The sequence below is a fragment of the Salmo trutta genome, chromosome 32 (assembly GCF_901001165.1).
Source record: "Salmo trutta chromosome 32, fSalTru1.1, whole genome shotgun sequence".
Taxonomy (NCBI): Eukaryota; Metazoa; Chordata; class Actinopteri; order Salmoniformes; family Salmonidae; genus Salmo; species Salmo trutta.
Window position 1 is genome coordinate 35,003,806 of NC_042988.1, and position 25,554 is coordinate 35,029,359.

The 25,554-nt window shown below is 39.6% G+C and overlaps 1 protein-coding gene across 4 annotated transcripts; it reads right to left on the reverse strand.

Moving 5' to 3' along the window:
- Positions 1-8,752: 8,752 nt before the first annotated feature.
- LOC115171790 (uncharacterized) lies at positions 8,753-20,362 on the reverse strand. 4 transcript variants are annotated; one of them, XM_029728933.1, is made up of 6 exons: positions 20,229-20,361; positions 18,737-18,764; positions 14,396-14,448; positions 13,327-13,430; positions 9,503-9,891; positions 8,753-9,298 (listed from the first exon to the last, which is right to left on the reverse strand). In XM_029728933.1, the coding sequence occupies exons 4-6, from the start codon at positions 13,346-13,348 to the stop codon at positions 9,077-9,079; spliced, it is 633 nt and encodes a 210-aa protein (XP_029584793.1). In that variant the 5' UTR covers positions 13,349-13,430; positions 14,396-14,448; positions 18,737-18,764; positions 20,229-20,361; the 3' UTR covers positions 8,753-9,076. The 4 variants fall into 4 exon arrangements, with proteins under 4 accessions (XP_029584793.1, XP_029584789.1, XP_029584791.1 ...); XM_029728929.1 differs by lacking the exon at positions 13,327-13,430 and having other exon boundaries at positions 20,229-20,362; XM_029728931.1 differs by lacking the exon at positions 13,327-13,430 and having other exon boundaries at positions 20,263-20,348.
- Between the last annotated feature and the right edge of the window lie 5,192 nt (positions 20,363-25,554).

The following is a 25,554-nucleotide window of genomic DNA, read 5'->3' on the forward strand; positions in this document are numbered from 1 at the left end:
ACCAGGGAGGTGCGACACGAAAGTCAGAAATAGTAATATAAAAAATGCCTTACCTTTTGATCTTCTTCTGTTGGCACTCCAATAGGTCCTAGTTACATCACAAATGGTCCTTTTTATTCAATAATGTTCTTCTTTATATCCATAACTCAGTTTAGCTGGCGTGCTTCAGTCAATAATCCACTCAGTTTCCATCCGTCAAAATGCATACAAAATGAATCCCAAACGTTACTAATAAACTTTTCCAAACAAGTCAAACAATGTTTATAATCATTCCTTAGGTATCCTAATACGCAAATAAATGATACAATTTAAGACGGAGAATCGTTATTGTCTTTACCGGAGATAAACAACAAAGAACGCGCTTTCCTCCACACGCTTGGAAACACTAAAGCCAAAATGGGAGCCACCTAGAAAAACTACAATTTCCGGGTCTTTTTCTAAAAACCAGCCTGAAACTTTTTCTAAAGACTGTTGACATCTAGTGTAAGCCCTAGGAACTGCAATCTGGGAGGACTTGGGCTTATAATTAAAGTTCTAGCCATTGAAAATAGTGGTAAGCTGAAAACATTTTTTGGGGGGGGATAGCTTGTCCTCAGGGTTTTGCCTGCCATATCAGTTCTGTTATACTCACAGACATAATTTTAACAGTTTTAGAAACTTTCGAGTGTTTTCTATGCATATCCTAGCTTCTGGGCCTGAGAAACAGGCAGTTTACTTTGGGCACGCTTTTCATCCGGACGTGAAAATACTGCCCCCTATCCCAATGAAGTTAAAGTAATGATGGACTTTTGTTTCTCTTTGCTTATTTGAGCTGTTCTTGCCATAATATGGACTTGGTCTTTTACCAAATAGGGCTATCTTCTGTATACACCCCTTACCTTGTCACAACACAACTGATTTGCTCAAACGCATTAAGAAATTCCACAAATTAACTTTTAAGATGGCACACCTGTTAATTGAAATGCATTCCAGGTGACTACTTCATGAAGCTGGTTGAGAGAATGCCAAGAGTGTGCAAAGCTGTCATCAAGGCAAAGGGTGTATATTTTGATTTGTTTAACACTTTTTTGGTTACTACATGATTGTGTTATTTCATTGTTTTTATGTCTTCATTATTATTCTACAATGTAGAAAATTGTAAAAATAAAGAAAAACACTTAGACCCAACAATAATTTGTAAATTATGTCTGATTGTTGGAGCGAGCACCTGGCTATCTGTAAATACATTTAAAAAACAAGAAAATTGTGCTGTCTGGTTTGCTTAATATAACAAATTTGAAATGATTCATGCTTTTCCTTTTGATACTTAACTATATTTTAGCAATTACATTTACTTTTGATACTTTTGATTTAAAACCAAATACTTTTAGACTTTTACTCAAGTGGTGTTTTACTGGGCGACTTTCACTTTTACTCAAGTCATTTTCTACTAAAGTATCTTTACTTTTTTTAAGTATGACAATTGGGTACTTTTTCCACCACAGAGTTTAAGTGGTCATCGTTACAAGTGCAAATGTTTCTCAAAGCAAAATAATCATAAAGCAATAACAAAAGCACATGATGCCTGTATGCATCAGTAATGACAGCGCACATCAGGGACTAATATACCCTTAATTTTTTGTAAGAGAGAATGCTGTTTAGTCAGTAATCGGTATATTATGTATCAGTTGGGGCACCAGGGTATTTTGTTATCTGACTACCTTTCCCAGAGAAGTTCAGAAAATTACCAAGACACGTCAGACAGAAACTCAGGGGAAGTTTTAAATCACCCATTTACAGCGTATTCGACTATGACTGTATTCATGTTTTCATAGTCTTTTTTTTACAGTATTTTTCATACAGTATTTGGTTTCATGTGAACTGCCTGTCCTTGATTCTGTAAGTGAGTCCAAACTTAAAGCACAAGATAGCACAAGATGGCACAACAACTTCCTCATACTTACATATGAGCAATGTTACCAGACTGGTGTGGCCCCAAAAAGTGTCCATGTCATATCTAAGTTTTTTTTGTCTCAAGCCATTGCATCTGCATCTCAGTGCAAGAGATGTCACTACAGTCCCTGGTTCGAATCCAGGTTGTATCACATCCGGCCGTGGTTGGGAGTCCCATAGGGCAGCACACAATTGGCCCGGCGTTGTCCGGATTTGGCTGGGGTAGGCCGTCATTATAAATAAGAATTTGTTCTTAACTGACTTGCCTAGTTAAATAAAGGTTACATGTAAAAAATAAATACAAAAAATATTTTTAAAATGACCTAATAGTTATTGAGCAATGTGGAACAAAAAAGAGACATTATTAACATAAAGTAGAGTTGATATGGTTATAAGAAAATATTTCAGATATATAGGCCATCAGTTAATGTAATATAGTTAGTCTTGACAGAATAATTGTTTGTGTTATACCTTGATTTTCTGACATGCCTCAACAATAGGGTGGTTACAAACCGTTTATGTTTTAGTCTGCTGTGGTCAGCACTCTGCAGCACAACGATAATGATTGGCAACGGTCTCATGTTCTCTTCAGTCTGTTGCAGAAACGAAAACCCAGAGCAGCCTCATGTCCTGTTAAACCCTGTAATAACGGCCTCATCTCTAAAAAACTGTCAGCACAATAAACAACCTGACTAATAGTCCGATTTTGTTTATAAGGTTACCTTTTACAATACAATGCTACAAAATTACAACTGGAATTGTAAAACCTAAGTGGTAAAATAATAAAAAATGCAGGGGTGAGTGATAAATGGCTGTTTGTTATGTAAATGTACTTTGACCTAGAGGGAATTCATCATTATTTTCCTCATCATATGAATGTATCAATATCCTGTTAAGTACTGTAATCTCTTTTTGAGACCAAATAGGAAGTAGGAAAATAGCCATTGTGGATTTGGAAAATAATAAGCAAGTGTAGTAACAATGGTGGAAAAAGTACCCAATTGTCATACTTGAGTAAAAGTATACATACCTTAATAGAAAATGACTCAAGTAAAAGTGAAAGCTACCCAGTACAATACTCCTTCAGTAAAAGTCTAAAAGTATTTGGTTTTACATATACTTAAGTATCAAAAGTAAATGTAATTGCTAAAATATACTTAATACTTAATATACTCAAAAGTAAAAGAAAACATAATTAATTTCAAAATCCTTAAATTAAACCAGATGGCACCATTATCTTGTTATTTTAATGTACGGATAGCCAGTGGCACACTCCAACACTCAGACATAATTTACAAACGAAGCACGTGTTTAGTGAGTCCGCCAGGTCAGGGGCAGCATGGATGACCTGGATGTTTTCTTGATAAGTGTGTTAATTGGACCATTTTCCTGTCCTGCTAAGCATTCAAAATGTAACGAGTACTTTTGGGTGTCAGGGGAAATGTATGGAGTAAAAAATGTATTATTTTCTGTAGGAATGTAGTGAAGTAAAAATATAAAAAGGCTACATGTGCACCACCAAGTCAGAACAGTACATATATGCATAGTCACTTTAACCATACTTACATGTACATACTACCTCAATAAGCCTGACTAACCGGTGTCTGTATATAGCCTTGCTACTCTTATTTTCAAATGTCTTTTTACTCTTGTTTTATTTCTTTACTTACACACACACACACCTTTTTTCCCGCACTATTGGTTAGAGCCTGTAAGTAAGCATTTCACTGTAAGGGGAACGGCACCTCCGTACCTTCAGGCTCTGATCAGGCCCTACACCCAAACAAGGGCACTGCGTTCATCCACCTCTGGCCTGCTCGCCTCCCTACCTCTGAGGAAGCACAGTTCCCGCTCAGCCCAGTCAAAACTGTTCGCTGCTCTGGCACCCCAATGGTGGAACAAGCTCCCTCACGATGCCAGGACAGCGGAGTCAATCACCACCTTCCGGAGACACCTGAAACCCCACCTCTTTAAGGAATACCTGGGATAGGATAAAGTAATCCTTCTAACCCCCCCCCCCCCTTAAAAGATTTAGATGCACTATTGTAAAGTGGTTGTTCTACTGAATATTATAGGTGAATGCACCAATTTGTAAGTCGCTCTGGATAAGAGCGTCTGCTAAATGACTTAAATGTAAATGTAAATGTACACCTGTTGTATTCGGCGCACGTGACAAATAAACTTTGATTTGATTTGAAGTTATGAGGGGGAAATGGGCCAAGTTATTAGTGAGGCAAATGGGCTAGTAACATCTTACTTCACAACATACACTTATGTATACTGTCGCTAAGAAAGTAATACTATCTCCCTGGCATATTGCATAATTTATGCAGCAGTATACAATACATTTTGGGGCTCACCTTGTTGTGCTATGCTCACTTGAACAGGAAGGTGTTGCTTGTGCGCAAATTTTGTCATCAAAATCTAACATTCTATGGATTTATGGTGCTTTCAAGACAACTGGGAACTCAGAAAAAAACAAGGTTGAATCATAACGTCAGTGATATTCAGGTCGGAGCTCTAGAAAGAGGCCTGATTTCCCGACTTGATCGGACCACCGTTCCAAGTCTGAGATTTCCCAGTTCCGAGTTTCCAGCTGTTTTAAACTCAGAAGTCATGATGGATTGACAGCATGGCCAATGTATTCAACCTTTTCTGGCCCATGGTATTGCATGTGAATGTCTATCCTTTTAAGCTTGCAAAAGAGACCCTTAAACCCAGACTTGGACCACACATCCACTCATGGGGACACTAAGTCGCTTTGCAACGATTGCAGTTAGCCACTGATTCCTTCCAAATCACTCATTGTTGAATTTGCCATTTCCAACTTGTTGTGTAATGTTTGTCCAATGGCAGATGAGCACCGATATGTTTTATCTATAATCTCTCTTCATATGACAAGGATGGAAAAGGATTTGCCAGTAGATTGTCGACTTGATTCATGAAGATGACTGCTTGTCTAGCTTGCTAGCTAAGATTTTGAAAGTATGATGTTGACATGATCAGTACAATCAAAGCTAGATATAACCTGAATTAACATCATTTTATGTGGCCAATTACCTTGAGCCTTCTTGGATAGGCACTTCTAATGTAAATCTATGGTAGCACCCAAGGGGCTTGAAGTTTTTAACTCCCCCTGTAGATTTTGCGGTGACTTAGTGTCCCCATGAGTGACATAAAACTGAGCCAATCACGGCACAACTAGAGAACATTACCAACCCCTACGCTCTGTATTTTCCACTGGCTTCCCCACCACCACAGAAAGCACTGAGCCAGGCTAATACACCTGCATTTTGGAGCTGCTTTACTCAAGAAAGCAAAAAAGAGACCATGTTTGTATCCGGCTTTATTAACTCAATTATTATTTTGATTTTTTTTACATTGTTTACAAACTAATATGTGACACATAGATGATCCACTAGATGTCACCAGCCTTTACAAAGTGTTTTGAGTCTTCTACTGTGAGATCTGACCGAACAAGAGCCATGGAACGGTGATGGCCGATTAGACTCTGGCGTGCGAGTTCATGTTGGGTACTCTCGTTCCAATACGTTTTAAAAGAGAACGCAATCGTCCGCCTTGAATTTTATTCATGTTCTGGTTAAAAAAGGCACTAATGATTTATGCTATACAACGTTTGACATGTTTGAACGAACGTAAATATATTTTTCCCCTCGTTCATGAAGTGAAGTCCGGCGGGCTTAGATCATGTGCTAACAATACGGAGCTTTTTGGACATAAATGATGAGCTTTTCTGAACAAAACTACATTCGTTATGGACCTGGGATTCCTGGAAGTGACATCTGATGAAGAGAATCAAAGGTAATGGATTATTTACATAGTATTTTCGATTTTAGATCTCTCCAACATGGCGGTTAGTCTGTATCGCAAAGCGTATTTTTCTGGGCGCAGTGCTCAGATTATTGCAAAGTGTGATTTCCCAGTAAGGTTATTTTTAAATCTGGAAAGTCAAGAGATGTAAATCTATAATTCTTTGAATGACAATATAATATTTTACCAATGTTTTCTAATATTAATTATTTAATTTGTTGTGCTGACTTGACTGCCGGTTATTGGAGGGAAACGATTTCCTGTACATCAACGCCATAGTAAAACGCTGTTTTTGGATATAAATATGAACTTGATAGAACTAAAAATGCATGCATTGTCTAACATAATGTCCTAGGAGTGTCATCTGATGCAGATTGTCAAAGATTAGTGCATAATTTTAGCTGATTTTATGGTTTTGGTGACGCCTGTCTTTCAATTGACAAAACATTACACACAGCTATTGTCAATGTACTCTCCTAACATAATCTAACTTTATGCTTTCGCCTTAAAACCTTTTTGAAATCGGACAACGTGGTTAGATTAAGGAGATGTTTATCTTTCAAAGGGTGTAAGATAGTTGTATGTTTGAAAAATCTGAATTTTGACATTTATTTGGTTTCAAATTTGCCGCTCTTGAAATGCACCTGCTGTTGATAGGGTGCGCCACGGGTGGCACGCTAGCGTCCCACATAGCCCCAAGAAGTTAATAACAAAATAACATGCAAAACAGGCAACACATTTTTTTGTTTTAGCTAAAAACGTGGGGCTCAAAACAGGTGGGGCTCTGCCTCACCCGCCCTGAACGGGTCACCACTGCAAGTAGGTGTTACTAGTTGTCAGACCCGGTTCTTAGATAAAGTGACTAAGGGGCCAATTGAAATCGGTGAGGTGGGAAATTCTTTGGGGGGGGAGGTTCTTGCATAAGGAATAATATTGAATTCTGCTTATATGATCACGCTATACCACAATAAACATAACGTTCAAATGCAGAGACTGAGACCAGTGAGTGCTTTTGAAATCTGTAGCCTATCTCTGCTGCGTTGTTTATCACAATGGACAGTGCCCTACAGTTATAGATCATTTTGGTAATGAATAATGAAAACAGGCCAGATAGATAGATAGGCTGTTTGTAATAGGTGAATTGCCCTATGTGAATGCAGCCATATATACAGCTGTCTTACCAAAACAATGCAAACTAAATGCTGAAAGTAGTAGCCTAATGATTCATGCATGCAAAAAAACACAAAACAAATAGCAGTTTGGCTTAGAATACTGACAACTGTGAATGGGAACAGAACAAAACAGAGGTACCAAGTAGTAGGCCTATAACAAAATATTGATAATGGCATGACGCAATCCAATTTGTTTGGAGGATCGAGAAGACTGAGGATTCTGTGCACCATGGTGTCTGTAAACTTAAAGCTGGGTCTGTCACCGACTTCAGCAGCCCCTGTAGCCTCATAGTGGGCAGAACAAGCAAGGATTTGAGATCAGTGAGATCCTGTTGGCGCGTTCTAGCATGCATCTGCATATTTCCGTTAGAGAACGCCTCCTCTGTGAAGTGCATGTGTGCAATAAATCAATTCACCTTTGCACTCCTTCTAAACAACGCAATTTTAAAAACGTTTGCAATGTGTAAAGTTTACAAAACTTAATCCACTCTGTTAATAACATATTCTAGTTTTGGGAACAGAATTGTATTGAGATCAAATATTTTATCAAAATTCATCTTGTTCCATCTTCTCCCACTGCCGGCCAGAAGATGAACTGGGGGGGGGGTCCTGTACGCAGATGGTGGGATGGTTGAGTTAGCCCCGAAACCTGTTTTTAATTGTTATTTTATTTTACTCTCATTGAGATAAAATGTATTGTGCAAGAGAGATCTGGTCCAAGATATAGCAGCAGGAGGAAACTGAAACCAACTTTCAGGAATTCTCACTTATTAATGGATTCAAAATATTTACAAGATAAGTTTGTGTCATAAAGTAACATCAATGTAGACATTCATCATGCTGTCTGTATTTGTCTGGTGTTACACAAATTCAGTACGTGTCACACCCTTTATAGCAGCCTGGTATCATAGACTAGACGTAACATAGTAAATTAAATCCGGGACACTCAAATGAATATGATATGTTATGTTTGGTATGGTTACATAAGAAAGATGGTTACATAAAGCAAAAACAAAAGTAGGGTGGTTGGTCGGGGTGGATGGGTGGGTGTATAACGTGAACGTCTATCAACCCAAAGGTTGCAAATTCGAAACTCATCACAGACAATTTTAGCTAATAGCAACTTTTCAACTACTTACTGCTTTTTAAGCTACTTTGCAACTACTTAGCATGTTAGCTAACCCTTCCCCTAACCTTAACCCTTTTAGCTAACCCTTCCCCTAACCCTAAACTTAACCCTAACCCCCAGCCCTACCTAACTTTAGCCACCTAGCTAGAAATCATAACATATTATATGTTTTTCAAATTCATCACATATTGTATGTTTTGCAAATTCTTAACATATAATAAGACTTCCACAAATTAATATATACTATATAAAAGTAACATATCATACTAAATGGAGTGTCTTGGATTCATGTAAAGAATATTACAAAATGCTCTGAGACCAGGTTGCAGCTGCAGCTTCATGTCACATCAGAAATGTGCTTACACTGTGACACAAACACATGGCAGGGTATTTGATAATGGACAAAGTTGATAGCTTATTACAGTAAAAAAATATATATAAATATAACAAAGACCAAACAAAAAAGTAATATTATTTCAGAATCAATGCTTTCTATGTCTGCTATTAGTGGTAATATTTTTCTATGACAAGAATGTCTGTCTGGAGAGTAATCATGTGATCACATGCATATGAATTATTTCAATTATTGTTTTTACAGTGTCTATTTGCTTTTTATTAGCCCTTATGCAGTGTTTGTCATCCAAACCAAATTTGTGTACGGAATAATTAAGTTAAACTTGGAACTTGCTGTGTCTTCTTTTAAGTGTATTTTCAGCAGGATATAGTTGTGAAAAAACAACAGGTTGTCATGAAATAGTAATCAATTAAACAATTAGTGGCTTAGTATTTTTTTTTGTTTTTTTTTAAATCACCCACAATTTGTACAAGCACTATTTCAACTTCGCCCCTTTCTGGGCCTTTATACTCAAAGTAGAAAAACATAAAACATGTTCATGCTGAAGTCCAGTCCTTGATTGCGTCTGGTGTGGATGGACAAAATCAACATGCGCACGATGGCGCACGCCCGGTCTAGTCAGCATGTTAGGGTCCGTACACAGGAGCAAGCATAGCATTATTTTAGTCTTAAGCTTTCCCTGATTTCAATATACACACTTTTGTCATGTTTTGTTATGTCTCTCATGCCCTCAGTCTGAATCATTATTACCTCAGATTGACTGATTGCTTTGAGATCCTCCAGCATCTCAATCTCCAATCTTCTTCTGAAGTGAATATGCTCGTCATCGATTTTCTTTATTTCATCGCATTGCATCTCTTTCTTCATCTCTTCCTCAGACTGGAAAAAGAAAACCGTAGAATAACTAGCCTACATTGTAAATTCAGCAGCTTATTCAGTCTAAGGACACGTTTCAATTTTGGAATGATTCAAGAGCAATGACATGTAGACCAATATATGCAAGACCTACTGTAGCTGATGATAACAATACGATATCATAGATCATAGTATGTTTGCTAAATTCATAATTTTGCAGGGTCTTACCAATTCCTCAAAGCATTCTCCAAATCTGAATTTCTCCAGTCCTGGAAACTCAGCTCCAGTTTCAAAGAGATCCTCCAAGCTTCTGGCAACCAGGTGCAGAACTTCAAACTCGTAGGCGTAGACATTGCCATCTTCACATACTAGGAGAACCAGCTGCCATCCTGCTGCTGAACATCGGAAGTCATCCAGGGCACCAATTACCACCATCTCCATTCTCTCTGGAAGGTAGCAGTCTTTCCAAACTTCTAACTGTTCACCATCTCCAGCATGGACAGTGTCCTCCAGACCCCCGATTCTCAACTCGTAACTTTTCGGCTTTGCAAGAGGTATCTTGTTGTTGCGATGTTTCGACACAATCTCTTTGATTTGGCTGAGGAATTCTACAGCATCTGTGGCAACAATTGACAATAATTAGAAAACATATTTAACATTGTAATTGTCAAGAGTGCAGAACATCCTACGTACAACCTGCAAACATAGAAATAACTGGTTTGAATCTTAATGTGTTATTAGCTCTTTCCTTTAACACACAATGATGTATGAGAAGGCTGGTGCTCACATTGCAGACATTTAACCGTGGTTCCTGGATGCTTTCACATTGTGCTTTTGGCTTGAGCTGTTGCATTTTCTATCTTTGAAGGTATAGCCACTGCGGTGGGTATAGGCTCAGCTAGTTGTCTTGCACTGACTTCTTCCTGTGATCCAAGATCCAACTGTTGACCCCAACTGATAGGCTAGCTTTTTGTTGTAGAAGTTCGTGCAAATGGCTTGAATTGTGGATGATAGTATTGTATTGGATTCTGGTGCTGTGACTCGAATCACGCAGCTAAATCCCATTAGCTGCTAAGGTTTCTGCTGAGAGGATGAGTTGAAATGTGGTTGAAGCTGAGGCAAGCGTGTTGCTGTCACAGTACATGTTTCCAGCTGTGATTACATCTTCCTGTGATCCAAGTCAATTGGTGTGTCCAATACTGATAAGCTTCTTGCTCCAAAAGTTTGTGAAATTGGCTTTAAGTACTTTTGTAGGTGTGGGTCAGTACTACAGTCTTACAGTGTTAATCTTCCAAATATCCCCTTAAAATCGTACTCTTGACATGACAGCAGTGGTAACTTGAGATGCAGCCAGGGTTTCACTAAGGTCAATAGACCTTATTCTCGCCACAGCCATGATTGTTCAAAATCCAGGTCAAAAGTCTATGGAAGTAATGAAACTTTTATCAAGTTCAATCAGATAATTAATAAATCGATAGAAATTCTGAGTGCCTAATAGTCATGTTATTTATTATTTGACTGCCAGCCCTAACATTGGGTTGATTTACATTTTATTTTAAGCGCTTTTCAAAATACAAAATCATGAGTTTAGATAGTCAGCAAGATAATCAGCAAAATAAAAAGCAATACAATCAGCAAGAATATAAAAGTACACAAAACAGGGAGCCCTAAACATGATGACAGACTACGCAGGGAGAACACTAAACATGATGACAGACTAACCATGGAGAGCACTAAACATGATGACAGACTAACCAGGGAGAGCACTAAACATGATGACAGACTAACCAGGGAGAGCACTAAACATGATGACAGGCTAACCAGGGAGAACACTAAACATGATGACAGACTAACCAGGGAGAACACTAAACATGATGACAGACTAACCAGGGAGAACACTAAACATGATGACAGACTACACAGGGAGAACACTAAACATGATGACAGACTACACAGGGAGAACACTAAACATGATGACAGACTAACCAGGGAGAGCACTAAACATGATGACAGACTAACCAGGGAGAGCACTAAACATGATGACAGGCTAACCAGGGAGAACACTAAACATGATGACAGACTAACCAGGGAGAACACTAAACATGATGACAGACTAACCAGGGAGAACACTAAACATGATGACAGACTACACAGGGAGAACACTAAACATGATGACAGACTAACCAGGGAGAGCACTAAACATGATGACAGACTAACCAGGGAGAGCACTAAACATGATGACAGACTAACCAGGGAGAGCACTAAACATGATGACAGACTAACCAGGGAGAACACTAAACATGATGACAGACTAACCAGGGAGAACACTAAACATGATGACAGACTAACCAGGGAGAGCCCTAAACATGATGACAGAATAACCAGGGAGAGCACTAAACATGATGACAGACTAACCAGGGAGAACACTAAACATGATGACAGACTGACCAGGGAGAACACTAAACATGATGACAGACTAACCAGGGAGAACATTAAACATGATGACAGACTAACCAGGGAGAGCCCTAAACATGATGACAGACTAACCAGGGAGAGCACTAAACATGATGACAGACTAACCAGGGAGAGCACTAAACATGATGACAGACTAACCAGGGAGAACACTAAACATGATGACAGACTAACCAGGGGAGAACACTAAACATGATGACAGACTAACCAGGGAGAACACTAAACATGATGACAGACTAACCAGGGAGAACACTAAACATGATGACAGACTAACCAGGGAGAGCACTAATCATGATGACAGACTGACCAGGGAGAGCACTAAACATGATGACAGACTAACCAGGGAGAGCACTAAACATGATGACAGACTAACCAGGTAGAACACTAAACATGATGACAGACTAACCAGGGAGAGCACTAAACATGAAGACAGACTAACCAGGGAGAGCACTAAACATGATGACAGACTAACCAGGGAGAACACTAAACATGATGACAGACTAACCAGGGAGAGCACTAAACATGATGACAGACTAACCAGGGAGAGCCCTAAACATGATGACAGACTAACCAGGGAGAGCACTAAACATGATGACAGACTAAGCAGGGAGAACACTAAACATGATGACAGACTAAGCAGGGAGAGCCCTAAACATGATGACAGACTGACCAGGGGAGTAAACAAGGGATAAAAGCTTAGACACAAGCCGTCCTGTGTGAAGAGGTGTCTTAGTGAGGACTTCCATATGTGTATGGATTTTGAGATTCTGACATGGAGAGGGAGGGAGTTCCAGAGTTGGGGGAATGCACTGCTAAAAGCACGTTCTCACATGGAGCGGAGTCTGTTGCAAGGGATGGTGAGGAGGCCAGTGTCAGAGGAGCGCAGTTAACCGGTGGGAGTGTAGGGGTGCAGGAGGTCAGAGAGGTATGTGGGTGCCAGTCTATTTGTAGGAGAGCAGGAGTAGTTTGAAGATGATCCTGTATTGAAATGGGAGCCAGTGAAGTTTGACGAAGTTTGGGGTGATATCCCAATGTCTGATCTGTGTGAGGTCTCTGGCAGCTGAGTTTGAATGTATGGAAGTAGGTCCAGTGTTTTGTCAGGGAGTCTGTAGAGAATGGTGTTGCAATAGTCCAGGCGTGAATGAGGGTTTCAGAAATTGGGTCAGTGATTGACGTTCTGAGTTGTGACATGTTTTGAAGGTGAAAGAAAGCTGTCTTTGCGTTGGTTAGCATAGGGAAAATATAGCCTTGTCTGGAGGCACAAAATGTACAGATACTGTTTTGTTTGAATGTCCAATAGGGAAGGTAATTACTCTAACAGTCAATTATTAATGAAAGGTTCATTTTGGAAATGTATCATCCAAGTCCGGAATGAATCTTCAACGGTGGTGGTGAAAAGGGAATAGGGTATCACAGACACTCATTGACCCATACAGCCAAATAAACTCCAAATATCTTCACCCATCACCTTCATCCATGTTTTCTTCTGTAACACTGCTCACATGCATTCACCTGCAGATCCACACACACCTTGATGGAATATTTCTTCTGTTACACCAATTGGACACTTGATAGCCTACCTATGTAATGAGATATCTTCATCCAACATTTCTTCTTTGGTCCTCTCTGACGTCCAGGACACACCAACTTTCATAGAGATTCGTCACGCATCACTGGTGAAATCCTAGTTTGAAAAATGTGCTACAACTCAAACGTTCACATAAGTCTCCCACAGGCACATGTGGTGACTAAATGGACATGTTTGAGTCACTAGTATATCTCAACATAGGAATTCGACCATTATGCATTAAGACGACAGAGGAAGAAAAAGCTCTGACGAAAACTCTGAAAAGATAGCAGCAAAGATGTGTTATAAACAATTGTCAATAAGTTATGGTATAAATCAGACAAACTTCATAGACTTGATGTGTTCCCATTTAGAACCGTGACTAGTTAGTAATGCTTGTTTTAATGGGTCCCACATGTACAGTAGGACATCTGAGATACAATCATATCAGAAATTGAGGTTGGCTGGAACACTGAATTCTGAAAGGTCAATAACTTTGAAATCCACTTAAAGGAATAGTTTGAGATTTTGGCAATTGTTCTACTTACCCAGAGTCAGATGAACTCATGGTTACCATTTTTATGTCTCTACATGCAGTTTGAAGGAAGTTGAAAGGAGTTTCTGGAGGGAATGCTAACTAGAGTTAGCACAATTAATGGAAATGTATGGGATTAGCTAGCATTTTAATTTCCAGTCGCCTGCAATGTCGAACAAGACCGGTGTTTCGCATATAGTGAATGAGGGGCCCTAGTGGCCACTCATCACCATTAAGCAAGCAACTTTATCTTCAAATGATATTACATTTCTCTATCATGGAATTTGATTATTTATTGAAATTGTTTATTGAAAACAAACATGTTGAATTTGGGGTCTAGGGTTGTCTAAAACCCGGTAATCAATCCAATTACGGGTATAAGGCAATGCGGATTTTAAAGGCAATGTACCCAACATCACGGAGATCGCATTCACAGTAAATGCTTCATATGTCAGCTGAATCAGACATTTCCTTTTAAAATTGGGGAGTGGCTGAATACAACGGCCATTGGATGACAATACACCAAAAAAAGAAAGTCGGCTGGTACCTTCTTTTCCCCTCTCACAGAGAAGAAACTCAGTCTTCACCTTCTGTAACAACCTGTATAAAATTATAAAAACAGTATAAGTATTGTTTTATTAAACTGTACAATTATCTATGAATTTAGATAAAACAATTAAAAGAAGAACTACACATTTGCAAACTAGGTAAAGAACCCAGACATGCCCTGAGTAAATTCTTAAACAAATGAAATTCAGCAAGGCAATAAACAAAGTGTGGGCGTAATTTAAACCTCATTTAAATAACCTGGAGCCTCATATATATATATACAGTGGCAAGAAAAAGTATGTGAACCCTTTGGAAATACCTGGAATTTCTGCATAACTTGGTCATACATTTTGATCTGATCTTCATCTAGGTCACAACAATAGACAAACACAGTTTGCTTAAACTAATAACACACAAACAATTATACGTGTTCATGTCTTTATTGAACACACTGTGTAACATTCACAGTGCAGGGTGAATTTAGTTGTGGATCAGACCTGCACAACGGTCAGGAGGAATTTTGGACCATTCCTCTTTATAAAACTGTTTCAGTTCAGCAATATTCTTGGGATGTCTGGTGTGAACTGCTCTCGAGGTCATGCCACAGCATCTCAATCGGGTTGAGGTCAGAACACTGACTGGGCCACTCCAGAAGGCGTATTTTCTTCTGTTGAAGCCATTCTGTTGTTGATTTACTTCTGTGTTTTGGGTTGCTGTCCTGTTGCATCACCCAACTTCTGTTGAGCTTCAATTGGCAGACAGATAGCCTAACATTCTCCTGCAAAATGTCTTGATAAACTTTGGAATTCATTTTTCCATCAATGATAGCAAGCTGTCCAGGCCCTGAGGCAGCAAAGCAGCCCCAAACCATGATGCTCCCTCCACCATACTTTACAGTTGGGATGAGGTTTTGATGTTGGTGTGCTGTGCCTTTTTCCTTGGTGTGCTGTGTTCCTTCCAAACAACTCAACTGTAGTTTCATCTGTCCACAGAATATTTTGCCAGTAGCGCTGTGGAACATCCAGGTGCACTTTTGCAAACTTCAGACGTGCAGCAATGATTTTTTTTGGACAGCAGTGGCTTCTTCTGTGGTGTCCTCCCATGAACACCATTCTTGTTTAGTGTTTTACGTATCGTAGACTCGTCAACAGAGATGTTAGCATGTTCCAGAGATTTCTGTAAGTCTTTAGCTGACACTCTAGGATTCTTCTTAACCCCATTCAGTGTTCTGCGCTGTGCTCTTGCAGTCATCTTTGCGGGATGGCCACTCCTAGGGAGAGTAGCAATTGTGCTGAAATTTCTCCATTTATAGACAATTTGTCTTACCGTAGACTGATGAACATCAATGCTTTTAGAGATACTTTTGTAACCCTTTCCAGCTTTATGCAAGTCAACAATTCTTAATCTTAGGTCTTCTGAGATCTCTTTTGTTCGAGGCATGGTTCACATCAGGCAATGCTTCTTGTGAATCGCTAACTCACATTTTGTGAGTGTTTTTTATAGGGCAAGGCAGCTCTAACCAACATCTCCAATCTCATCTCATTGATTGGACTGCAGGTTAGCTGACTCCTGACTCCAATTAGCTTTGGAGAAGTCATTAGCCTAGGGGTTCACATACTTTTTCTAACCTACATGTGAATTTTTAAATGATGTATTCAATATAGACATGCAATAATGTGTGTGTTATTAGTTTAAGCACTCTATGTTTGTCTATTGGTGTGCCTTAGATGAAGATCAGATCAAATTTGCTGACCAATTTATGCAGAAATCCAGGTAATTCCAAAGGGTTCACATACTTTTTCTTGCCACTGTGTGTATATATATACATACAGTACCAGTCAGAAGTTTGGACACACCTACTCATTCAAGGGTTTTCTTTATTTTTACTATTTTCTACATTGTAGAATAATAGTGAAGACATCAACACTATGAAATAACACATATGGAATCATGTAGTAAACTAAAAATTGATAAACAAATCAAAATATATTTTATATTTGAGATTCTTAAAAGTAGCCACCCTTTGCCTTGATGAAAGCTTTGCACACTCTTGGCATTCTTTCAAACAGCTTCATGAGGTAGTCACCTGGAATGCATTTCAATTAACAGGTGTGCCTTGTTAAAAGTTAATTTGTGGAATTGATTTCCTTCTTAATGTGTTTGAGCCAATCAGTTGCATTGTGACAAGGTAGGGGTGGTATACAGAAGATAGCCCTATTTGGTAAAATACCATATTATGGCAAGAACAGCTTAAATAAGCAAAGAGAAACTACAGATTTCAAGAACTTGGAAAGTTTCTTCAAGTGCAGTCACAAAAACCATCAAGCGCTATGATGAAACTGGCTCTCATGAGGACCACCACAGGAAAGGAAGACCCAGAGTTACCACTGCTGCAGAGTATAAGTTCATTAGAGTTACCAGCCTCAGAAATTGCAGCCCAAATAAATGCTTCACAGAGTTCAAGTAACAGACACATCTCAACATCAACTGTTCAGAGGAGACTGCGTGAATCAGGCCTTCGTGGTCGAATTGCTGCAAAGAAACCACTACCAAATGACACCAATAATAACAAGAGACTTGCTTGGGCCAAGAAACACGAGCAATGGACATTAGACCGGTGAAAATCTGTCCTTTGGTCTGATGAGTCCAAATTTGAGATTTTTGGTTCCAACCTCCGTGTCTTGGCGAGACGCAGATTATATGCCAGGTTTTGGTGATTGGGCTACCATCCCATCTATCAACATAACTAAATTATCATTTTAAATGTAATTTAAATAAATAGTTGATTTGAGTGAAACACACCAAATAAAGTTTAAATAGGCTTACATTAAATAGTTGTATCACCTAAACATTCCGTATAAACCTAGGTATGGGCATTTTACCTTTTTTGAGTGTTCAAGATCTACAGTACAAAAATAATAAAGAATAATGTTATTTTTAGAACAATGTCTGCACTGGAGAAAAAAATATATGCGCGCATTTATCTATATGCCAATAATACCTAATGTATCATAATCATTACAGGTAAGGAATCCTAATTCCTAAATTGTCTCATGTAGGTGTATTCAGTAAATAAAAAAACAACAGGTGCCAATTTAAGAAACATTTATTGAAAATGAAATATCAACTGGTTATAGTATATCCTGGAACACATCTTCAATAAGGTAGCAACCTCAGAAGAGTGGAGCTTGCTTATAGAAGCTTATGGCTGTGCAATGACACAGCCCTGTTTTGCTAATATAGACACTCTTATTTCCCGAGCCTCAAGACACCTATTTATAGTATAAACATGATGTAATAACAGAAAATAGAACAGAATAGTGCGAAGTGACCGTTATTCTGAAAGAGTGATCATTTGAAACAGGGCTCAATTTGGCAAGTTGAAAGACACATTTTTAGTCAAACTATCATTTGTTTTTCAACAGGTCAGTGACCCAAAACACACCTCCAGGCTGTGTAAGGCTATTTGACCAGGGAGGAGAGTGATGGAGTGCTGCATTAGATGACCTGGCCTCCACAATCACCTGACCTCAACCCAGTTGAGATGGTTTGGGATGAGTTGGACTGCAGAGTGAAGGAAAAGCAGCCAACAAGTGCTCAGCATATATGTGAACTCCTTCAAGACTGTTGTAAAAGCATTCCTCATGAAGCTGGTTGAGAGAATGCCAAGAGTGTGCAAAGCTGCCATCAAGGCAAAGGGTGACTACAGTGAATAATATAAAATATAAAATACATTTGGATTTGTTTAACACTTTTTTGGTTACAACATGATTCCATATGTGTTATTTCATAGTTTTGATGTCTTTACTATTATTCTAGAAAATAGTAAAAATGAAGAAAAACCCTTGAATGAGTGTGTCCAAAATTTTGACTAGTTGTCACGACTCCTGCCGAGGGTGACTCCTCTCCCTGTTCGGGTGGCGCTCGGCGGTCGTCGTCACCGGCCTACTAGCTGCCACCGATCCCTTTTTCCCTTTTCTGTTGATTTTGTCTTAATTGTTTACACCTGTGTTGATTAGTGTTTAGTGGAGTATTTAAGCCCGTTTCCCCACCTGTTCTGTGTGCGGGATTACTTTCTGTTGTCGACATTTCTTTTGCAGTAGTACGTGTTATTGGATCACTGTGTTTGTTGGATCACACCCAGTTGTGTTTTCGTGGGTGTACTTTTCTGTTACGGTGCAATTCATTAAAAAGCCCGTTAGCAACTACTCCTGTTTCCTGCGCCTGACTCCACACCCACTACTGCAGTCGTTACACTAGTACTGAAAATATATATATATATAATATATATATATATATATTTAATATCTTTAAAAAATATATATTAAAATCTCTTTACCCCATTGATGTGGTGATTCACCTGATGACTGTGGGGAAAACAATAAAAATGCTGGTGAACAAGTAGGGCAAAAAAAGCACTTAAACAGGAAACAAACACATATAAATAAATACTGTCTATGTAAAAAAAAAATATATATATATATATATCGTTTTTGTTGTTGATTGGGCTATCAACCCATCAATTAACATAACAAAATTATAATTTCAAATGTCATTCAAATAAATAGTTGATTTGAGTGAAACACACCAAGTAAAGTTTAAATAGGCTTACATTAAATAGTTGTATCACCTAAACATTCCGTATAAACCTAGGTATGGGCATTTTACCTTTTTTGAGTGTTCAAGATCTACAGTACAAAAATAAAAAAATAAATAATGCTATTTTTAGAACTATGTCTGCACTGGAGAAAAAAATATATGCGCGTATTTATCTATATGCCAATAATACCTAACGTATCATAATCATTACCGGTAAGGAATCCTAATTCCTAAATTGTCTCATGTAGGTGTATTCAGTAAATAAAAAAACAACAGGTGCCAATTTAAGAAACATTTATTGAAAATGAAATATCAACTGGTTATAGTATATCCTGGAACACATCTTCAATAAGGTAGCAACCTCAGAAGAGTGGAGCTTGCTTATAGAAGCTTATGGCTGTGCAATGACACAGCCCTGTTTTTCTAATATAGACATTCTATTTTAGAAGTAGGAATGTAGCTTCTCTATCCCATCAGTTAGATACGTTTTTATAGGCATTTCTTTCTATAAGAGCATTCAGTTCGCGTGTGGCGATGGAGCGTTCGGGAATTCCATGTAGGTCAATGCTGCGTTCATGTGCTCGTCGGAGCATTCTACGACTTTGCTTCATTCATGTGCTTTTTGTTCGTAACAACTCTTCAACCAATAAGATTTTAGCTTGGTTGATAAACTAACTAACGTTGCTTATAATTAAGTTAGCTAGCTTGCTTAACATTGACAATATTATCAAACTAGCTACATTACGCCCTACTCATATTATAGTTGCCAAACGGATTTGTTGTCATCTTTTGTTTGCAAATGTTGTCATCTTTTGTTTGCAAATGTTGTCATCTTTTGTTTGAAAATGTAAAAGGTCAATGGTCACAATTCGGCAGGTCACAACTTTGCAATTTCTCAAAGTTTCTCGACTTGTAATTCTGATTTGAAGGGTCATTGAAGTGAAACTTCCAGGTCGGAACTTCCGATAGCATGTAAACGCAGCAGTGCTACTTATCTAATGTATCTAATGGCTTTCTCGAGCCAAAGTTTAAAACACTTTCTTCTCACCAAAGACACTTTTCTTCACCAGACCTATATTTATTATTATTAGCCAACTCAGGATCCGATACCAATGAACCAATGTTTATGGTAATAGTAATTGGCACAAATAAACATCACACATTTCCTAAAGGCTATCACAATTTCAATGAAACAACTATATTACAAACAAGTCTATCGTAACATAGCTTACCAGGTTAAAATGTGTAAAAAGTGTAGTGACTCGCCTTTGTTCTCTTCTTGCCTGAATAAGGAGGTCGTTTTCGCCCTTGTTCGGTGTTTACGCAACATTGACACGGAAGAGCTCTTGAGAGGACAGGATATTTCACTGGAAAAGTACTAGGCAATGTGCTGTGTGCGTCATACTTCATTCTAGGTTCATGACTGAAAAATAAACTGAGGCATGGGCTTTAGACTACTAGCTAGATTTAACCAACTTTCACTTTAGAAAAAGACATGGAGGCAAAGGCACTTTTTAACTTGTCAATAAAACAACAATTTTGGGGGACCATTGCAGCTCACTTCCCCTTTGAACCATCTATTGCATACAACAATATATAGGTTTGAATTCATTTGACAGAAATGTTTGTCAGCCTATTCTAATAATACCACTTATACCAGTATAACAAAGTCATTGGATACCATGATACGCATGGACATGTTGTGCTATCTGTGTTAATACTTTCAACCTAAGTTAGCGACTTTTTAAGTGCAACTGATGTAGCTTGCCAGAACGGTATAGGCGATGTTTGCCCTGGATGAGCCTGCTGACATGTTGTTCCTCTGCATAGGTGTGGCTCCTCCACTTCTCATTCTGTTCCACTGAGAATGTTGTTTTAGCTCGCCTGGCGGGTACACAGCATAGTGGTGGAGCCATCACCTCCACACGTGGAGATGTATCCACTCAGTCAAGTAGACCTACTCCGCGACCCACAGCAACGCAGTCTTTTATGGACCAGTTTATGCCAAAGTCTATGTCTGTAGCAAAACAAGGCCACATTGATATTGCGTTGGCTAAAATGATTGCCAGCCATTTTCAATCGTGGAGGACAGAGGTTTTAGAAATTATAGCAATAGTTTAAATCCAATGTACACAATTCCAAGCAGGAAAACCCTTTCAAAATCACTTATTCCACGACTGTACGAGAGCACATAGGCTTCAGTGCGGGAAAGAGTCCAAAAAGCTACTGCAGTTTGCCTTACCACTGACTGCTGGACATCAAGGGTAACCAATTCTGACATGTCGGTTACATGTCACCTCATTGAAGATTTTTCGATGTCTAGCTGTCTTCTGGACTGCTTTGAGTTCAGCGACAGACACACCTCAGAGAACTTGGCAGAGGAACTGTTGACAGTGGCCAGGAATGGCAAGTAGATGGAAAAGTGGTCTGTTGTGTTAGCGACAATGCAGCTAACATAACCAAAGCCATGAACATTTTTAAATGGACCCATCATCCATGTCTTGCCCACACAATCAACCTAATTGTAAGAGCTGCTCTGAAGGTGATGAAGCCCACTGTGGACAAAGTGAAAGCAGCTGTGGAATACTTCCACAGGAGCACAGTAGGTGCTGAAAAACTAAATTCTACACAATGCCAGATGGGGATACCTGGGCTGAGGCCTAAACAAGACTGCACTACAAGGTGGAATTCAAAATTGTATATGTTGATGCGGTTTCTTGAGTCAAAGGATGCCATCATCTTTACCCTGGCCATTGTCAATGCACCTGTTGATGCTCTGACCCAAGAGGAATGGGAGGTGTTGGAGGAGGTGTGCAGAGTCCTGGAACCCTTTGAGCAGGTCACTGTGGAGATCAGTGGAGAGAGGTACGGTAAGCAGTTCTTACTACATCATTATTTAATCCAGTATTATATATGTATATGAGCAGTAGGTGAGAATGTAGTATCAGTAGACAAAACATGAACCTGAACTAATAAGTTACTGTTCTCTCTTTTCAGCTATGTGACAGCCTTCAAAATGATACTCCTGTGTAAGGGTCTGCAGCGAATCACAGCCAGCCGTCAGAGAGAAGGAAATGTAACCACAGGACATGTGACAGAGTTGATGGACACCCTATGTTCATCAATGGACAGAAAGTGCCACAGAATGGAATATAATCACCTGCTATCAGAAGCTGCTGCACTTGACCCCAGGTTTAAGAAGTTAGCCTTCAGTGATGCCAGAGCGATTGATGAGGCTCTTCAAAGAATAACCTCAGCAGCAGGGAGGGACAGCCCCAGCAGTCAGCTGGCTCAGGCACCAGGGCTACAGGAAGAAAAGGGATCCGATGGTGCAGAAGCACCAGTAGTAGTGCCACAAACGTCTGCTGTTTGACGAGAGAGCAACTGGGGATGCAGCTTGAAGGAATCCCTCAGCAGATGCCATAATCGAGGTCCGATCCTATTTGGAGGAGCCCCTCCGATCCTATTTGGAGGATCTGCAGATCCTCTTATTAATGTTTTTTTACATGTATTTAACTTCTTATGTTTGGCACTAAACAGTGTAAGCCCTGTAACCCGAAGAAGGGGGGGGGGGGGGGTTCTACTAAGCTATATGGAATTATTTTAAGAAGATCATACCAAGGATCATTTAGCTATTTGATTTAGAATTTGAAGACCCCTTGAAATATAAAAAAATATATATACAAATTATTTGATGAACAATTTTATTTGGCCTTACTGCTATTAACCCATACAAATGCATTGAATAACAGATTCACTACATGGAAGAACAGATGGTCTCCCCCCAAAAAAGTGTCTGACCTATATCTGATATTTAACCCCTTATTTTTGGCACTAAACAGTCTATATTATACTGTACCTCCATACATTTTTTAAACAGTTCATTTTTTATTTTTTCAGACCTTGTGAGGCCTGTGGGTGTCCTAGAGCAAAACAACTGACATGTACGTTAGTGAGTAGCCCACACTGTTCGGACGCTAGAGACAGAAGTTGGCAGATCGGCTGTACCGTCTTCAGACGAGTGTCAAGACTCTTGAGGGGGTCGTAGAGCAAAATGGAGAACGCCATTGTGTTCGTGAGAGTCAAATCTTTCCATAATAGTGTCTAGGCTAAACCGTTCTGCCGCTACAGACGATGTTGTGAGAAGACTGATATTCTGGATGTCTCATGGTCTGACAAACACCTCTCTCGCTCTGTCACCTTTCACCGCAGATGCAAAAGTTCGATATAGGCGGATGCAGTGGATTGAGACGCATCCAATGCAAAAAACCATATCTCTATCTTAAATTGACAAATTTTAATTGGGATTTTGTCATTATGCTAATTCGATTTATGCAGGGCGCGGACATCGACCTTAGGGGGTTTAATAGTGCTGCATTAGTAGACCAATGTACCATCTGTAGAACAGAAAAATATATTTTTACAGCAAAAAAAAAAATCACAATGCAAAGAAAATAAAATAATGCAGCACCCCCACCCCCAAACTACTTCCTGCAGCTATGGCCCTGTAGTCTTACTTCTGTGTTGTAGGAACTCATTCCAGATTTTTATGCAAACCAAAATGGGTGATACTTAACCGCCCATAGCCCCCTTACACACACCGTGGGGCGCCCTGTCCATTGTGCAGACACAGCGCAGATTGTTTTTGCTTCAAATGAGGGGGCCTTAGCCCCCTTTAGCCCCCTCGTCCAGCTGGGTACGCAGGTGGTGGGATGGTTGAGTTAGCCCCAAAACCTGTTTATTTATTTATTTATTTTATATTTAGATAAAATTTATTTTGCAAGAGAAATCTGGTCCAAGATATAGCAGCAGGAGGAAACTAAAACCAACCAACTTTCAGGAATTCTCATTTATTATTTGCAAAAATATATTTACAAGATAAGTTTGTTTCATAAAGTCACATCAATGTAGCTATTCATCATGCTGTCTGTATTTGTCCGGTTTTACACAAGTTCAGTGTTACACACCATCTGCAAGCCTGGTAACATAGTAAATGTAAATCCGGGACACTCAAATTAGTATGGTATGTTATGTTTAGTACAGTTACATAACACAGATGGTCATCTATCACTCCAGTGTTAAATTGCTAAATTGTAATTATTTCACCACTATGGCCTATTTATTCCCTTACCTCCCTAATCTTACCTCATTTGCACATACTGTATATAGACTTTTCTATTGTGTTATTGACTGTACGTTTGTTTATTCCATGTGTAACTCTGTGTTGTTGTTTGTGTCACACTGCTTTGCTTTATCTTGGCCAGGTTGCAGTTGTAAATGAGAACTTGTTCTCAACTGGCCTACCTGGTTAAATAAAGATGAAATAAACATAAGGCAAAAATGAAAGTAGGGTGGTTGGTCGGGTGGACGTATAACACGAACGTCTAGCAACCTAAAGGTTGGTCGGGTGGACGTATAACACGAACGTCTAGCAACCTAAAGGTTGGTCGGGTGGACGTATAACACGAACGTCTAGCAACCTAAAGGTTGGTCGGGTGGACGTATAACACGAACGTCTAGCAACCTAAAGGTTGGTCGGGTGGACGTATAAAACGAACGTCTAGCAACCTAAAGGTTGGTCGGGTGGACGTGTAACACGAACGTCTAGCAACCTAAAGGTTGGTCGGGTGGACGTGTAACACGAACGTCTAGCAACCTAAAGGTTGGTCGGGTGGACGTATAACACGAACATCTAGCAACCTAAAGGTTGGTCGGGTGGACGTGTAACACGAACGTCTAGCAACCTAAAGGTTGGTCGGGTGGACGTATAACACGAACGTCTAGCAACCTAAAGGTTGGTCGGGTGGACGTGTAACACGAACGTCTAGCAACCTAAAGGTTGGTCGGGTGGACGTATAACACGAACGTCTAGCAACCTAAAGGTTGGTCGGGTGGACGTATAACACGAACGTCTAGCAACCTAAAGGTTGGTCGGGTGGACGTGTAACACGAACGTCTAGCAACCTAAAGGTTGGTCGGGTGGACGTGTAACACGAACGTCTAGCAACCTAAAGGTTGGTCGGGTGGACGTGTAACACGAACGTCTAGCAACCTAAAGGTTGGTCGGGTGGACGTGTAACACGAACGTCTAGCAACCTAAAGGTTGGTCGGGTGGACGTGTAACACGAACGTCTAGCAACCTAAAGGTTGGTCTGGTGGACGTATAACACGAACGTCTAGCAACCTAAAGGTTGGTCGGGTGGACGTATAACACGAACGTCTAGCAACCTAAAGGTTGGTCGGGTGGACGTATAACACGAACGTCTAGCAACCTAAAGGTTGGTCGGGTGGACGTATAACACGAACGTCTAGCAACCTAAAGGTTGGTCGGGTGGACGTATAACACGAACGTCTAGCAACCTAAAGGTTGGTCGGGTGGACGTATAACACGAACGTCTAGCAACCTAAAGGTTGGTCGGGTGGACGTATAACACGAACGTCTAGCAACCTAAAGGTTGGTCGGGTGGACGTATAACACGAACGTCTAGCAACCTAAAGGTTGGTCGGGTGGACGTATAACACGAACGTCTAGCAACCTAAAGGTTGGTCGGGTGGACG